This window comes from Symphalangus syndactylus, chromosome 6 (genome assembly GCF_028878055.3).
Source record: "Symphalangus syndactylus isolate Jambi chromosome 6, NHGRI_mSymSyn1-v2.1_pri, whole genome shotgun sequence".
In the NCBI taxonomy this organism is placed as follows: domain Eukaryota; kingdom Metazoa; phylum Chordata; class Mammalia; order Primates; family Hylobatidae; genus Symphalangus; species Symphalangus syndactylus.
The window spans coordinates 53,336,843-53,354,843 of record NC_072428.2 but is presented as its reverse complement, the minus strand read 5'-3'; the positions used below and the strand labels follow the sequence as shown (position 1 = coordinate 53,354,843).

The window sequence follows — 18,001 nt, the reverse complement described above, 5'->3', positions numbered from 1 at the left end:
CTTTCAACCATTTTCCTGAAGTAAGGAAACTAGCCAATGGTTTCTAATTTTTCTTAGCTTAATGCAGATACCGAAAGAGAAGAAGGAGAAGAGTTTGAAGATAACATGGATGTTTTCGATGACAGCAGTTCCAGCCCTTCTGGCACCTTAAGAAATTATCCACTCACCTGCAAAGTTGTTTATTCCTACAAGGTTTGTATTTCTCCAACATACTGTTATTAAATTCTGATTAACTCTGAAGATACACATGACTGTATCCATCCAGTCTCTCAAGCTTCACTTAGCATAAAATTGTTATTAGGTTAATATTGGGGCAACATAACAGAATGGTGATGAGTTTAGGCTCTGACTTGACGTCTTTCACTTGCTACTCCGTCTGCCTAGAACTCTTTTTTTCCCCAAATCTCAGTTGGTTGTCCCCTGCTCCTCAATGAAGCTCAGCTCAAATAGTTCCTTCTTAAGGTCACCCATAACCACCTAAATAAATAACCAACTCCTCGGTCACTACTTGTTATCCCATTGCCTCTTTTATTTATTATATAGCACTTCTGCCCAGCCAAACTTAATCTTATTTATTTTCATATTTCTTTGATGCTCCACTAAAGGTCCATGAAGGCAGAAATTTTGTCTGTGTATGTGTACCTTGTCTGTGTGTCTTCAGCCCCGAGGACGATGTCCAGCCATAGTGGGTCATCAGTAAATAATTGTGGGATGAATACGTGAATGTTGGAAGGGAGGCATGAATACATGAATCTTCTCTTGCCCCTGTTCTGGTGGAGGCATGTGCGAGAAGGGGCAATGTGGAAGGCTATCAGAAGGGAAGGTCCTGGAGAGAGAATCCACCTGTCATGCACCAGACAGATTCACTCCCCCGCCACATCCCCGTGTAGCCAAAAGGTGGCAGTGTTTGGTAACCTCAATATCAGTGATTCCCAGACTTGTTTTGAGTTTAACATCCTTTCATTTTATATTTAAATTCATAATACTTCCTGTCCATTGAAAGTGTTAGCATTTTTTCCAATGTAAATCATTTTGATAATCTTTTGAAAATTTAAAATCATCTTCTCAGATACTTGGAAAGGTATTACAGGGTATTATAAAACTAGCATTGGAATTGTTTCCTGATACCACCTCCCATTATATTTACTTGAATGTCCCAGAACTAAAATTTAAGGTCCTTAAATAGAGAGATTCCTAAGTGTCCGAGTGATTTTAAACAGTTCACATTCATTCAACATTCTCTCTGTTGGCATATCCCAGGCACATCCCTGCGTTAAATAGACTATGAACATCTATTTAGTCAGTTAATCATTGAATAGAGTGCCCAATATGTGATACACTGGGGGGATGCCAGAATGAATATGACATCTCTCCCCTCTAGGAGTGGACAATCTATGAAGGGATAAATATTAAACTGGAAAATAGAACAAGTGTGAAAAGATTTATAGTAAAGGTAGAGCCACTAATTCTACCTGGATCGTTGGGAGAAATTTTACAGATGAGGTGGCATTTAAATTAGGTCATGATTTAAGTAAGACCTTTCTAGATGCAGTGAGAAGGTAGGGAGAGGAAAGAGCCTTCTAAACAAAGAGAACAGCTTCCTTCCTTCCTTCCTTCCTTCCTTCCTTCCTTCCTTCCTTCCTTCCTTCCTTCCTTCCTTCCTTCCTTCCTTCCTTCCTTCCTTCCTTCCTTCCTTCCTTCCTTCCTTCCTTCCTTCCTTCCTTCCTTCCTTCCTTCCTTCCTTCCTTCCTTCCTTCCTTCCTTCCTTTCTTTCTTTCTTTCTTTCTTTCTTTCTTTCTTTCTTTCTTTCCCTCTCTGGCCCAGGCTACAATCTACTCGCTTTGCTGCTGCCCGCGCCGCGGACTGCCTGGGACGCCGGGTGCCCGCCGCCGCTGCCTGCCTTTTCTCCTTTGGATGCAGGCACGCGTTCGCCATCTTGGCCACGATGGTCGCCGGCTCCTGACGCCGAGTGCTCTGCCTGCCTCAGCCTCCCGAGGTACTGGGACTACAGACGGAGTCTCGCTCACCCAGCGCTCGGTGTTGCCCGGGCTGGAGTGCGGTGGCGTGATCTGGCCTCGCGGCGGCCTCTACCCCCCGGCCGCCTGCCTTGGCCTGCCAGGGTGCTGGGATTGCAACCCCTGCCCGGCCGCCGCCCCATCTGGAAGGTGGGGAACGCCTCTGCCCGGCCGCCCCGTCTGGGAGGTGAGGGGCGCCTCTGCCCGGCCGCCCCGTCTGGGAAGTGAGGAGCGCCACTGCCCGGCCACCCACCGTCTGGGAAGTGAGGAGTGCCTCTGCCCGGCCACCCACCGTCTGGGAAGTGAGGAGCGCCTCTGCCCGGCCGCCCTGTCTGGGAAGTGAGGAGCGCCTCTGCCCGGCCACCCACCGTCTGGGAAGTGAGGAGCGCCTCTGCCCGGCCACCCACCGTCTGGGAGGTGAGGAGCGCCTCTGCCCGGCCACCCACCGTCTGGGAGGTGAGGAGCGCCTCTGCCCGGCCACCCACCGTCTGGGAAGTGAGGAGCGCCTCTGCCCGGCCACCCACCGTCTGGGAGGTGAGGAGCGCCTCTGCCCGGCCACCCACCGTCTGGGAGGTGAGGAGCGCCTCTGCCCGGCCACCCACCGTCTGGGAGGTGAGGAGCGCCTCTGCCCGGCCACCCACCGTCTGGGAGGTGAGAAGCGCCTCTGCCCGGCCACCCACCGTCTGGGAGGTGAGGAGCGCCTCTGCCCGGCCACCCACCGTCTGGGAGGTGAGGAGCGCCTCTGCCCGGCCACCCCGTCTGGGAAGTGAGGAGCGCCTCTGCCCGGCCACCCATCGTCTGGGAAGTGAGGAGCGCCTCTGCCCGGCCACCCATCGTCTGGGAAGTGAGGAGCGCCTCTGCCCGGCCACCCCGTCTGGGAAGTGAGGAGCGCCTCTGCCCGGCCACCCCGTCTGGGAAGTGAGGAGCGCCTCTGCCCGGCCACCCATCGTCTGGGAAGTGAGGAGCGCCTCTGCCCGGCCTCCCATCGTCTGGGAGGTGAGGAGCGCCTCTGCCCGGCCGCCCCATCCGGGAAGAGGTGAGGAGCGCCTCTGCCTGGCCGCCCCGTCCGGGAAGAAGTGAGGAGCGCCTCTGCCCGGCCGCCCCGTCCGGGAAGAAGTGAGGAGCGCCTCTGCCCGGCTGCCCCGTCCGGGAAGAAGTGAGGAGCGCCTCTGCCCGGCCGCCCCGTCTGGGAAGTGAGGAGCGCCTCTGCCCGGCCGCCCCGTCCGGGAAGAAATGAGGAGCGCCTCTGCCCGGGCGCCCCATCCGGGAAGAAGTAAGGAGCGCCTCTGCCCGGCCGCCCCATCCGGGAAGAAGTGAGGAGCGCCTCTGCCCGGCCACCCATCGTCTGGGAAGTGAGGAGTGCCTCTGCCCGGCCGCCCCGTCTGGGAAGTGAGGAGCGCCTCTGCCCGGCCGCCCCGTCCGGGAAGAAGTGAGGAGCGCCTCTGCCCGGCCGCCCCGTCTGGGAAGTGAGGAGCGCCTCTGCCCGGCCGCCCCGTCCGGGAAGAAGTGAGGAGCTCCTCTGCCTGGCCGCCCCGACCGGGAAGAAGTGAGGAGCGCCTCTGCCCGGCCGCCCCGTCCGGGAAGAAATGAGGAGCGCCTCTGCCCAGGCGCCCCATCCGGGAAGAAGTGAGGAGTGCCTCTGCCCGGCCGCCCCATCCGGGAAGAAGTGAGGAGTGCCTCTGCCCGGCCACCCATCGTCTGGGAAGTGAGGAGCGCCTCTGCCTGGCCACCCACCGTCTGGGAAGTGAGGAGCGCCTCTGCCCGGCCGCCCCGTCTGGGAAGTGAGGAGCGCCTCTGCCCGGCCACCCACCGTCTGGGAAGTGAGGAGAGCCTCTGCCCGGCCGCCCCGTCTGGGAAGTGAGGAGCGCCTCTGCCCGGCCACCCACCGTCTGGGAAGTGAGGAGCGCCTCTGCCCGGCCACCCACCGTCTGGGAAGTGAGGAGCGCCTCTGCCCGGCCACCCACCGTCTGGGAAGTGAGGAGCGCCTCTGCCCGGCCGCCCCGTCTGGGAAGTGAGGAGCGCCTCTGCCCAGCCACCCCGTCTGGGAAGTGAGGAGCGCCTCTGCCCGGCCACCCATCGTCTGGGAAGTGAGGAGCGCCTCTGCCCGGCCACCCATCGTCTGGGAAGTGAGGAGTGCCTCTGCCCGGCCGCCCCGTCTGGGAGGTGAGGAGCGCCTCTGCCCGGCCGCCCCGTCCGGGAGGAAGTGAGGAGCGCCTCTGCCCGGCCGCCCCGTCCGGGAAGAAGTGAGGAGCGCCTCTGCCCGGCCGCCCCGTCCGGGAAGAAGTGAGGAGCGCCTCTGCCCGGCCGCCCCGTCCGGGAAGAAGTGAGGAGCGCCTCTGCCCGGCCGCCCCGTCCGGGAAGAGGGGAGGAGCGCCTCTGCCCGGCCGCCCCGTCCGGGAAGAAGTGAGGAGCGCCTCTGCCCGGCCGCCCCGTCGGGAAGAAGTGAGGAGCGCCTCTGCCCGGCCGCCCCGTCCGGGAAGAAGTGAGGAGCACCTCTGCCCGGCCGCCCCGTCTGGGAGGTGAGGAGCGCCTCTGCCCGGCCACCCATCGTCTGGGAGGTGAGGAGCGCCTCTGCCCGGCCACCCATCGTCTGGGAGGTGAGGAGCGCCTCTGCCCGGCCACCCATCGTCTGGAAAGTGAGGAGCGCCTCTGCCCGACCACCCATCGTCTGGGAAGTGAGGAGCGCCTCTGCCCGGCCACCTATCGTCTGGGAAGAAGTGAGGAGCGTCTCTGCCTGGCCGCCCCGTCTGGGAAGTGAGGAGCCCCTCTGCCCGGCCGCCCCGTGTCTGGGTAGAAGTGAGGAGCTCCTCTGCCTGGCCGCTCCGTCTGGGAGGTCTACCACGGAGGCCAGAAGCAATGTGGGGGCTGGACGTGGTGGCTCACGCCTGTGGTCCCGGCACTCTGGGGGGCGAGGCGGGTTGATCACTTCGGGCTAGGAGTTCGAGACCAGTCTGGCCAACTTGGCGAAACATGAAGAATACAACAGACAAACCAGCCAACCAACTCAATGACAACAAAACAGGTCTACCCTGGAGTCATACTCTAATTTTTTCTATTTTCCTCCCTTTCTGATCCTTTATCCCACTTTCTTTTTCTTCCTCTTCCTTCTCCCTCTTCTTCGTCAAATAGAGGATTGAGTTATTATCACTGATCCATATAAAGTCCCTCTCTCATTTATTTTAACTCCCACCCCCATTTCTATTCCCCGACTTCCCATGTGCAACCTTCCTAATATGTTTGATACGCATCTTTTTGTTTGTATGTATTTTTAGAAAATGTTTATTGTTTTTGTATGCAAAAAAAAATAAAAAAAATAAAAAAAATAAAAAAGAAAAATAAAAAAAAAAAAAAAAAAAAAAAAAAAAAAAAAACAAAGAGAACAGCAGGTATAGAGACAGAGTGTGGTGAGAGTGTGGGGTGTTCAGGAAATGTTAAATTCAGTGGTGTAGGAGCAGGAGAACAGAGGGGCTGTGCACAAAGATGTTTGTTGTCAGATAGTAAAGGGCCTTGGGTACCAGACTTAGAGGTTTGGTTTTTATCCTGGCTAGGAAGATCCTTAGATGGCCTGAAATCAGATTGGACTTTTAAGAAGCTAACCTAGTTATGGTATAGATATTCTAGAGGACAGATTAGGATACAGAGGGACTGACTTTAAGCCTAATCATAATTCTTATAGTCCAGACCAAAAAGGAGGCCTCGAATAATCTGGTGAGAACAAAGAAAGCTATATTTAATGGTTAGAGTTGGCCGGGCATGGTGGCTCACGCCTGTAATCCCAACAGTTTGGGAAAATGAGGCAGGTGGATCACTGAGGTTAGCAGTTCGAGACTGGCCCAACCAACATGATGAAACCCCATCTCTACTAAAAATACAAAAATTAGCTGGGCGTGGTGGCGGGCACCTGTAATCTCAGCTACTAGGGAGGCTGAGGCAGGAGAATTACTTGAACTCAGGAGGAGGAGGTTGCAGTGAGCCAAGATCACACCACTGCACTCCAGCCTGGGTGACCAAGCGAGACTCTGTCTCAAAAAAAAAAAAAAGGTTAGAGTCAAAAGCCTTAAGAATGTTCATAACTTTTGACCCTTTTAGCATCCATCCTAAGGAAATAAATCATAATATAGAAACGTTTTGGACACAAAAATGTCCTTTCATATAGTACTGCTTTATAATATATGGCGCTTCTGCCCAGCCAAACTTAATCTTAGTTTTCATATTTCTTTGACTCCCCGCTAAAGGTCCATGAAGGGAGAAGTTTTGTCTCTGTATGTTTACCTTGTCTGTGTGTCTTCAGCCCCTAGGACAATGCCCAGCACGTAGTAGGTCATTAGTAAATAATTGTGGAATGAATACTTGAATGATAGAAGGAAGGCATGAATAAATGAATCCTTCTCTTGCCCTCATTCTGATAGTGACATCAGTGAGGATAATAGAGCTCATGACTGGATGCAATGGCTCATGTCTGTAATCTTAACAGTTTGTGGGGCCAAAGCGAGAAGATCACTTGAAGCCGGGAGTTTGAGACCAGCCTGGGCAACAAAGCAAAACCTGGTTTCTACAGAAAAATTTTAAAATTAGCTGAGCATGGTGGCACATGCCTATAGTCCTAGCTATTCAGGAGGCTCAGGTAGGAGGATCACTGGAGCCCAGGAGATCGAGGCTGCAGTGAGCCATGATTACAGCACTGCACTCCAGCCTGGGTGACAGAGTGAGACCCTGCCTCTAAAAAATAAATTTAAACAAAATTTAAATTCGGCAGTTCAATGAGAATAATTAGACATTCATATACTATAGCCATAACATATAATATTATGAAACTTATTGAAATTTATGTTAGAGTTTTTCTATATAAGAAGAAACCCTTATGTCCTAATATTAAATTAAAAGGTAGGATACCAAATTGTATGTACCATAAGATCTCAATTATGCATATTTTCCAGCTTTTCTATGATGAACATGTATGATATAATCAGGAAAAACATGTTGTTTTAAAAGAAATACAGGAAATTTGGAGAGATACTGGTGGAAATGGAGCTCTGGTTGTCACTGGATAGTAGGACTTAAGGAGACAGTATGAGAGCATGTGTGTATTTAATAACCATTTACTGCTCACTGTCTTTAGTTGGGGTAAGTGAGAAGAAATATAGTCCCTAATTATTTCTAGTAGGAAGCTCACAAGGACAAACTCATTAGAGCATCATGGTAGTCAGTGTCATGGGGATGCTCAGAGCCTTTTAAGAACAAAAGGAGGGTTGGGCACGGTAGCTCACGCCTGTAATCCCAGCATGTTGGGGGGCCAAGGTGGGCAAATCGCGAGGTCAGGAGTTCAAGACCAGCCTGACCAACATAGTGAAACCCCATCTCTGCTAAAAATACAAAAAATGAGCCAGTCATGGTGGTGTGCACCTGTAATCCCAGCTATTTGGGAGGCTGAGGCAGGAGAATTGCTTGAACCCAGGAGGCGGAGGTTGCAGTGAACTGAGATGGCACCACTGCACTCCAGCCTGGGCAACACTGTGAGACTCCGTCTCAAAAAAAAAGAGCAAAAGGAGGAGCAGCCTACTCATCATGAGTAGTCTGGGAAAACATATGCGCTCAGTCTCAAATCAAAAGTAATCGTAACTACTATCTATCTATGTATCTATCTATTTGTAATCCCTTCAATAACCCTATGAGGAAGATACTATCAAACACCCCATTCATTCAACAAATAGTGCTTGAGCACCTTCCATGTATCAGTGCTGTGGGCTTTTCTAGGCTCTGGGATATAGCATTGATCAAAACAGACAAAAATCTCTGCCCTCATGGAGCTTATATTCTAGTAGGAAAAAAGAAAACTGAGGTTCAAAGGTATCTTACAGTCACTTGCCCATAAAAACATACTGAAGCTGGACTTAAACCGACAGTAATCTAAGTCTGCTCATCAGATAGGAAAGAGGGAACAGAACCTGCTGGATGGAAGAACACCTGATAAAAGCACAGAGGCAAGGATGAACATGGTATGCTCAGAGAATAGAAATAGTGTGCAGGGGCCAAAGCGTCAAGAGACCCACAGGGACCAAACTCTGCAGGGTCTTGATAGCCATGCAAAGAACTTGACCTTGTTAGGTGGAAGAATTGGTCATCACTGCTTTAGGATGGGATGATCAAGCTAGTGTCTGCTTACATTGGACAACTAGTGCTGCAGTGTTGAAAAACTTGCACGGACCTCCATGGTTTTTTTGTTTATTTGTTTTTTGTTTTTTTGAGACAGGGTCTTGCTCTGTCACCCAGGCTGGAGTGCAGTGGTGTGATCTCGGCTCACTGCAACCTCTGCCTCCCTGATTCAAGTGATCCTCCCACCTCAGCCTCCCAAGTAGCTGGGATTACAGGCGCTAGCTGGGATTACAGGCACGTGCCACCACACCTACCTAATTTTTTGTATTTTTCATAGAGACAGGGTTTCGCCATGTTGCCCAGGCTGGTCTCAAACTCCTGGCCTCAAGTGATCCACCCACCTTGGTCTCCCAAAGTGCTGGGATTATAGGCGTGAGCCACCTCACTCAGCCTCTCCGTAGCTTTTTATAAGGGCAGCAGTTTATTTAAAAGTGTACTACCTCCCTGGTTTGCTGTCACATACATTAACATCTGGTTGTGTTGATACTTTTTAGGTCTTGCCATGGAAAACATTTTTATTACAAAATTGCCTTTTGCTGGCATATTCAAGGCATAGTGTGGTTTCAGAGTAGTGAAGGAATTCCATTGGAAAAGCTATCAAGGGTAAATGAGTGGGGTTTTTTCCTCAATATTATTTTTCTGTCTCAGGGAGCTATGGCAACATCCAGAATCTGGATTTTCATGAAATGTTTTAATGTTCATAAAATGGGAAATTGATCTTGAAAATGACCCCTTTTTTGCCTTATTTTTGTGTAACTTGTAGTTAATTTTATATTTTGAGATTGTGAGATTTTAAAAACTTTATGGTTTTAGGTGATGGTTTTAACCCATCTTGGGACTTGGGGAAAGCTTTTAAGACTGTTTTCTAGAGAGCCAGAAGCCAGCAGGCCCCTGCCTATTACACATGACAGGCAAGGCTGTTAGGAAGCAAAGCCACACGGACTTTCCAGCCCCTCTGTGGAGCCTCAGAGCGTTTACAGATTTGGCAGTCTCAAGAGCAACATGTGGGTGGCTGATGCTCGTGGACTGCTGCTGTCAGGGATAATAAAACCATTATGGTTAGCAGCTTGTACAGTAGCATGCAAATGGATGATCTCAGTCTCCACACAGTTAAGTTGGAGCATAAGAAATCCAAACCATGACTGATCTCAATCATCTCCTTTCCTACAATTTTCTTCTTTTGGCCACTGCTTTACAGTGATTCCAGATCAATCCTAGGCACTGCACCCACTATCACCAAATTCATGTACATAGTTCTTTGCATTTTCACTGCATGCTTGTCCATGGGAGCCCTCTGGTAGCAGTTCCAATTCAGTGCCTTCTCCTTTGCCTTTGCTTCTCAAATCATCACACTTCTGTGCTTATTCATCCCACATTGACTCACATCCTCCAGAAAATGGCAGGATTGTCATTTCAAAGAAATGGAGGCATCAAGTTGAATAACTTGATACAGAAGCTGGAGTTGGAACCCAGGTCCTCTACTTCCAGGAAGTGCTCTCTTTTTTTGTTTGTTTGTTTTTTTAGAGACAGGGTCTCGCTCTGTTGCCCAGGCTGGAGTGCAGTGGCATGCTCATGGCTCACTGCATCCTCAACCTCCCAGGCTCAAGCGATCCTCCCACCTCAGCCTCCCGAGTAGCTGGGACTACAGGCACGTTCCACCATGCCTGACTAATTTTATTTATTTATTTATTTATTTATTTATTTATTTATTTATTGGTAGAGATGGGGGTCTCGCTGTGTTGCCCAGGCTCACATGTTCTGTTCATTGAACCTCATTGCCTCTTGAGGATTCAGTTTCTTGAGTTTTTGTTATGGTTTTATTCTGTTTAGTTTTTTAAAGTAAAACTTCACCTCATTATGAAAGTTTTACAGCATTTAAATTTTCATGTTCAACATGTTTCTCAAAATCATTTCAATATTTTGATCCCCAGTTTTTGTCATGATCAGCTCACATCTGCTCCTTATCTAACCTTTTTAATTTTGTCCATGACCATCCTACATTGCAGGCTTCTCAACCAGATGAGTTGACCATTGAGGAACATGAGGTGTTAGAAGTGATTGAAGATGGAGATATGGAAGACTGGGTAAAGGTATATTCCTTTGCTCATATCGCCCCTTCTTGTGACATTTTTAGGAGTTTGTTTTGGTCTTTGTTGTGCCCTGTCTAAATTGTGTGTGTAAACTTGTTTTGTCACATGTCTTTTACCCAGGCTCGAAATAAAGTTGGCCAAGTGGGTTATGTGCCAGAAAAGTACTTACAGTTTCCCACCTCGAACAGCCTCCTGAGCATGCTGCAGTCCCTGGCCGCTTTGGACAGTCGGTCACACACGTCCAGCAATTCCACGGAAGCAGAACTCGTTTCAGGCAGCCTCAACGGAGATGCCAGTGGTAAAGACTGAAACAAGGCACTCTTTATTTGGTCACATTTGACCTAAACTGTATTGCCCTAGAGTAAGCCTTCAGTGGGATAAAAAGCACAACTTTCCTCCTGTCCTATAATATGCTTTTCTTTATATGGTCACATTTGTCCTGCACAGTAGAACCCTAAAGTTAATCATTCATCAGTGAGTAAGAAAAATTACAACTTTAATCCTATTCTGTATGATGCTCTTTTAGTTGTCATGTGAGCATAGGGGTGGTTGCAGAAGCAACCGACTGTTAATTATCTTACCAGATTTGTTTTTCTCTTGCTCCCTAGTCTGTTTTGTGAAAGCACTTTATGATTACGAGGGCCAGACAGATGATGAGTTATCTTTTCCTGAGGGAGCAATAATCCGTATCTTGAACAAAGAAAACCAAGATGACGATGGCTTCTGGGAAGGGGAATTCAATGGGCGTATTGGAGTTTTCCCATCGGTGCTAGTGGAAGAACTTTCAGCCTCAGAAAATGGTGACACTCCATGGATGAGAGAGATTCAGGTACCTGAGAGGGGAGACAGTTGAATTAAAAGATGTTTAAAGAAAATTGCTCCCCAAGGGTCTGTGGATCCACACAAAAGTGGGCTGCAATTTCTGCCTTACCCTCACCGGTCCTTGGTTGCCAGTGTCTGCACAACTGAATTTGGGAAACCAGAGACTTGTCAGTCAGTCCCTTGTGGAATATGGCCATCCTCCCACACCTCCATATTCCCACATTCTCTTCCTTGAATTGGTTAACCAAAATGCCAAATTATATGTGACATACCAAAGATCGTTTTGGTAGAGAGAAAGAAACAAACCGAAGAGGGAAGGCGTTGCTCTGTGGTTAATTTACGTAGTAAAACTCTTAGCTGGCTCTCTCTCTCCCTCACTGTCAGAGCCTCCTTGCCTAGTCCAGGTCCTGCCAGTCTATTTCAGAGAATTAATGAGGCTGCCAGAGCCCCCAATCCCCACTCAATGACCCTAGACTTAGTTCATCACAGGGAAACAGCCTTTAAAGGAACCTCTAATTCAGTCAGAGCTTAGTTTGTCCCCTCAGGGATCTATCACTGCAGGCCAGACAGGTAGAGGAAGAAGGAACGTGTTTGCCGATCTTGTTTGCATGGTAATTGTGACACCTTAGCCTAACATGCACAAAACCTGGGGAAGTCAGAAATTCAGCAAAGTATTTTATCTTCACCCCAAAAAATCCAACTTGTTCCTTTTGTTGTTGTTCTTTGCTAAGTTTACTGAATTGACTAATTTGGTACATTTTCAATAGAACCCTAGAGAGTGGCTTCACTTGATAACTGTTTAAGATAAACTAAAATCAGTAATGTGATGAGATCTGTAAGAGGAAAAAGTGAAGTGCAATGCAAAATTGGGGCTTGAGGTGGTTATTTAATGCTCAGTTGCCTCTAATGAGGTTGACAAGTTTCAACAGTCAGCTTAGCTTCAGGGAAAAGGGATGAGTACGGAGCAGTCAGAGAAGCAGCCAGGCTCTCCTTCCTGGAGGGGAGCACCGGGTAACCTCGCTTCCCTTTGCTGCAGATCTCTCCTTCCCCCAAGCCACACGCCTCCCTGCCTCCACTGCCGTTGTACGACCAGCCTCCCAGCAGCCCCTACCCCAGCCCAGATAAGAGGAGCTCCCTGTACTTTCCCCGGTCTCCTTCAGCAAACGGTAAGGGTTCTCCTGGGCATGGGTCTAAATGCATTTTCACTTCAGAAGCCTGCATATTCGCCTGAAAGGCAAAATACCGCATTTGCTTTTTTTTGGAGACAGAGTCTCACTGTCACCCAGGCTGGACACCCAGGCTGGAGTTCAGTGGCATGATCATGGCTCACAGCAACCTAACTCCTGGGCTGAAGTGATCCTCCTGCCTCAGCCTCCCTAGTAGCTAGGAATACAGGCATGCACCACCACACACAGCTAATTTTTGTATTTGGGGTATTATTCTGTCACCCAGGCTGGAGTGCAGTGGCGGGATCATAACTCACTGCAGCCTTGAACTCCTGGCCTCAAGTAATCCTCCCACCTCAGTATCCCAAAGTGCTGGGATTACAGGCTCAAGCCACCATGCCAGCCTTGCATCAGCATTTTTATTGCTCAACAACTCAAGTAAAATGAGCTTCTTTGGTTTTCTCCCTTAGAAAAAAGCCTTCATGCTGAGTCACCAGGATTCTCACAGGCATCAAGGCATACTCCTGAGACCTCATATGGCAAACTGCGACCTGTAAGTCTCTGATCTTGCAGGATTATAGAATGCATAGTTCTTCCAAATTGAAAGTAAGGAATTAATGTTTCCCTGTGACCCCCATGTTGTTACTGACTATGCCAAACAAGGATGAACTGGGTTTGGGAAGGTAAAAAGAGCTATTGAAAAGGAAGGCCATAGAAATCAAGTCATCTTGGAACATTTAATCTACACTGGAACTTTTTTCACTGAGCCACAGTGAGATTGCAGGATGATGGCTATGAAAGTGATTTAGATTAGAACAAGCTTTATGAGCATTAAAGCAGGCTAATTGTGAAACACTTTTTTCAGTAAGCATTTAATTTTACAGGCCTCTATTTGCCTCTTTGAGGAATACTGAGATGAAATAATAAGCTAACTTCATGGCCTTAAAAGGCATTTATTCTCCGGGTGAATATCTTATTGCAAAGTTACCTCTCCTCACCCTTCACTCTACTGCCATCTGCATTCCACCCACGACTGTACTCCAGGGTCATAACTTGCACATTGGTAATCCAGTTGCATTCTTTGCAGTTTTATTTTCCTTGACCTCTATTAGCTTTTGATACCGTTCCTTTACCACTGGCTTCCTTTGGCTTCATTCATTCAGCAAATATGTATTGAGTGCCTTCTTAACGACTTGAGTCTTTATCCCAAATGAGGTAGGAAGCCATTGTAAAGGGGTAAGCTGGACAGTGTTGTGGCTGGTGCATTTTTAAAGCATCGCTATGGCAGCTAAGAGGCAGATGGATGGAGGGTGGCAGAAAGGACATAGGGAGCGATTAGGAGGCTGGAGCAGCATCCAAGAAAGAGGTGGTGGCAACATGGACTGGTGGGTAAGAGTGGGAACAGAGAGCAGTGGGCTGATGTGCTTCTCTACATTTGCCTCATTTGCTTTCTTCCTCTCTGGTCCTACCTTTCTGTGGACCTTTGCAGCCTTGCCTCCACCCGTCTCTGCTGATAATTCTCATGGTTCTGTCCCTGGGCTGCTTCTCTTGAAGTTGTTGAAAGCACTCTTGCCGAATGACCTCATCTACTTCCACAGCTATGATAACCATTTATATACCAGCAAGTCTCAGATTTATAACTGCCAATCTGATCTCTTCTCTTGAGCTTCAGATTTGTGGATATCTCAGTTTATGTCCCAGATCCCCAAAACTCAGCAAAAATGAGTTATGTTCCCTCCCAGACATGTTCCTTCTCCCATATTGCCTATCTTGGTAAATGGAACCCCCATCCTACTGGTGTTCTGGCATCATTCTTAATACCTCCCGCCCCTGCCTCCCACAGTCATTCCCAAATCCTGCCAGGTATACCTTGCAGGAAGCTCGCAAATCTTTCCACTTCTCTACTTCCCCTACTGCCAGTACTCTCATTTGGGCTGTTGTTAACTCTCATTCAGAGGATTACAAAAGTCTCCTAAGTTGCCTTCTTACTTGGACCCTTGCTTGCCTCTGATCTTTTCTCCAGTTGTTACTGGAGTCATCTTTTCACAGATCTGATATTGCTTAAAATCCACCAAAAACTTCTCTTTTGCCTACAGAATAAAGCACAGATTTATTTATTTCTTTCTTCTTAAAGCAGATGTTTAGACATGGTTTAACAAGGCCCTTCACGACTTAACCCTATCCTACCTTTCTAGCCTTATCTTTTGTAACTCTCTTTCCAAGACATGCTGAAATGTTTCATTTCTCTAAGCATTAGAGCTCCCTTGCTTCCAACCAGACCTTCGCTTTGGAGGATGTGCTAGGATCTTAGTCATGGGACTCTTGTGCCCATGAAGTTTTTAGCCTAGGCAAGAAGCTGATTTGTGGGCTTGATATTTCATTGAGAACAACTGCTTCTCAGTGTAGGAAATAGTGAAGACTAGGTTGAAAGCATGTGCTCACAACATTTCTGAGACCCTTAGGGTGCCCAAGTCCTTGGACAGATGAGTGATTAGATTTTGGGGATGCTTCAGCTACTGAGTCAGGAACTGACTGAAAAACTACGTAATTGTTTCCTGCTCAGGTCCGGGCAGCTCCCCCTCCACCTACACAGAATCACCGAAGGCCAGCAGAGAAGATTGAAGATGTGGAAATCACACTGGTGTGATGATGGGCTTGCCCATCCATTACTGCTACAATCAAGGCCAGGCTTGGAGTTTGGCCAGTCTTGTTTTTTAGGCACCTTTGCATGATGATGACTCTTGAACAGAGCAAAAAAACAAGGAGGATTATGTGTGACTGGGTGGCCTGGTAGACTCCTCCCACGTTTTGAATATTGCGTGCCTTTTTTTTGTTGTCATTTTTTATGTCATTTCTCCTACCATAGCATAAATCCTAGTGGATCCTAGGAGCAAAGAGGGGGGCAGCCCTCATGCCCAGCAGCGGTCTGTTTTTATATGAGACTCAAGACCAGGCCTCATTCCAGGGCGCAGTCCCAAAATTACTGATCATGTGCACTCGTACAGTATATTACTGTGACCACAAGGATGTGGCAAAGATTCTCATCTTTCTTCAAGTGGCTTTTGCTCATCTGATTGAGAATTAATCAGATCATGTTGGCTACATAAGGAAACAGAAGAAGGGATTTCAGGAGAGGCTGGCTCCTCCCCAAGGTTAGTCCCCAGACTGAGAAAGTGAAACCTTATTGGGAAAAATTGGACTGCCCTGAATTTAGCACCAATTGCATTAATGCACATCTCTTCCACAACTAACAGACTTAAAATAACAGTGTCCTTCATATTAATATCTGTGCCATTCATTTAGAATTAGCAGAGCTAATATGGAGGGGCTGAACTAGTAGCCACATCTTGTTTATCACATAGACTAATAGAAAGGAGGCTGTGGCTAAAGCAGAAATGGAACTTCCGGATCTGAAATTAGCCAATATAATGTTCTTTTGTATTTGGGTATTTTTCATCTTAATTTTTACAGCATATACTCTTCTTACCAGTATCCTTACAATCCGAATGTCTAGATAAGTTGAGGACACATACCTGCATTGTTGAGCTTCTCTACTGGGGACGCCCCTGGCATTATTTTATTCCCAAGCCAGCAGACCGGCCCAGACAGCCAGGTTGTGGCTGGTCCAGACCAACTGCTATGGTGGAAAATGCAGCTTCCAGGTCCCACTACCCTGACATTTCCGTGGAAGGAAGAACCTGGTGGCCCGTGGAGGAAACCAGCTTTCTAAGAGAAAGGACTGAAGGATTGCGCATCCTGCACAAGTACAGATTGACCAGGAAAAGACAAGTGTCTTCTGTGTGTCACAGGGAAAGCCAGGAGTGGCCTTCTCTGCAGGCCAGCAAGCCTGCAGCAGCAGGTGCCCCCAAGTCAGGTGCTGACTGTCCGCTGTCCGCTCCTGTAGAAGGTAGGGAGCACAATACCTAGCGACTAAGGGATGTTTGCCGGTTGTGGTTTTTTTTTTTTTTCCTTGGTTAAGAAATCAAATTTGCAGAATTTAATCTAAAAGTTGTGTTATGATTTGAAAACTCCATCCCTCCTAAGAATCTTAAAAAACTTGAAATGCTCGCCAAATGTCCCCATGGGATTTTTGACCAAAAGTAAGGTCATAACTGAAGGAATGTTTAGTTCTTTGATCACTTCAGTGACAATACCCATTGATGAATCTTCTCCATGATTTGGGGGTTTTTTTCGTTGTTGTTTTTTACATTTCTTAACCTGTTGATCTATTTGAGGTCTTTTGTGTTTATCAAACTTATTCTTAAGTTTAAAAAAGAAATTAAAAGGGTGGTTTTTTTAAGATTTTAAAGTTTGCTAACATATTAAAAATCTTCAAATGCTTATTAAATAGAGCAGTTCTTGCCACCCAGTCTTGTATTCTGTCTTTAGCTAGCCAAATTGTCCTTGAATTTGGGTTTTCCACAACCTCAAATGGTTATTTGAAATCTTTTGTTGTATTTTAAAATATTTTTTGGAAGAGCTGCTAATTTTATTTTAAAAAACAAAGTTGTGAAAATATGCCTCCTTTTTAAAAAATAACCCCTCCATCCAGGATATGGAATCCAGCACCACAGTGCACAGCTCAGGGCTCGGAGGGAGCCTCTGTGCAGATGTGCTTTCTTTACAGTGGCTGTAAAAAGTTTGTATTTATTATGTATAAAATGTTGAATAATAAAAAAATGGAATTATGTTTTCTAAGTTTTAATATAGAAAGGTTTGGGTAAACAGACCTTTCCAAAAAGCCCATGCTTCTTATAAAAACATTCCTGGGCCCTCCTTTAAACCAGCTGACAGACAGAGAGAGGAGAAAGTAAATTAATCCATCCATGAGACACAGTCCCTGAAGCCCCCATGATGGCAGTAAATAGGTTACGGTCTTTGCCTTTCCCATGGGAAAAAAAAAGAAATACGTGAGGACAGTACTGTGGGACATGTGCTAGAAGGGAGGGGCAGATAGCATAGAGGCAGCTGAGGAGGGAGCTCTGATTCTGCTGCTGGAGGGGTGAGAGGAAGGTCACTGAAGTCCCCTTGCCGGTTGTGACCACTGGCTTCCAGGAAGCGGGCATTCTGGATGCCTCTCCCCTTTCCTAAACCTCCACCCTAAGGAGTAATGAATTGTGTGAAAGGAGATTTTCTCGGTCCCAGGGGTGGATGGAGCATTCTTAGTTAAAGGCTGAGTCCCCCTGGCTTCCAGCCAGCCACACTGAGGACCAGGACACAGCCTGTTTGGGGAAGGGCCCCACAAGCTCTCCTCTTTCCTGGAGCTGGGGACATGCAGTAAGCATTTTTCCAGACATTATCCTGTGCATAAGACTCTTAAGTGTACACACTGCTTGTTTACATAAAAATGTGTTCAGCCGGGCACAATGGCTCATGCCTGTAATCCCAGCACTTTGGGAGGCCAAGGCAGGCAGATCACCTGAGGTCAGGAGATTGAGACCATCCTGACCAATGTGGAGAAACCCCATCTCTACCGAAAATACAAAATTGGCCGGGCATGGTAGCTCATGCCTGTAATCCCAGCTACTCTGGAGGCTGAGGCAGGAGAATCACTTGAACTTGGGAGGCAGAGGTTGTGGTGAGCTGAGATTGCGCCATTGCACTCAGTCTGGGGAACAAGAGTGAAACTCTGTCTCAAAAAAACAAAACAAAACAAAACAAAAAATGTGTTCCAGTATAAATGTTGGGTAGATTCCTAAGTGTGGAATTTGAGAGTCAAAAAGGTATGTATTTAATTTGGTTAGATTTTGCCAAA

General features: G+C 47.7%; 1 protein-coding gene across 3 annotated transcripts in view; it reads left to right on the top strand.

Annotated features, from left to right (window-relative positions):
* Positions 1-16,936, top strand: part of FCHSD2 (FCH and double SH3 domains 2) — a 342,640-nt gene extending 325,704 nt beyond the window's left edge. For all 3 annotated transcript variants that reach the window (XM_055282851.2, XM_063641345.1, XM_055282853.2), the window contains 7 exons: positions 58-192; positions 10,175-10,258; positions 10,379-10,556; positions 10,867-11,087; positions 12,117-12,246; positions 12,717-12,799; positions 14,810-16,936. In XM_055282851.2, coding sequence (XP_055138826.1) covers positions 58-192; positions 10,175-10,258; positions 10,379-10,556; positions 10,867-11,087; positions 12,117-12,246; positions 12,717-12,799; positions 14,810-14,893 — 915 coding nt within the window. In that variant the 3' untranslated portion in view covers positions 14,894-16,936. The remainder of the gene's footprint in view (positions 1-57; positions 193-10,174; positions 10,259-10,378; positions 10,557-10,866; positions 11,088-12,116; positions 12,247-12,716; positions 12,800-14,809) is intronic.
* Positions 16,937-18,001: the final 1,065 nt, after the last annotated feature.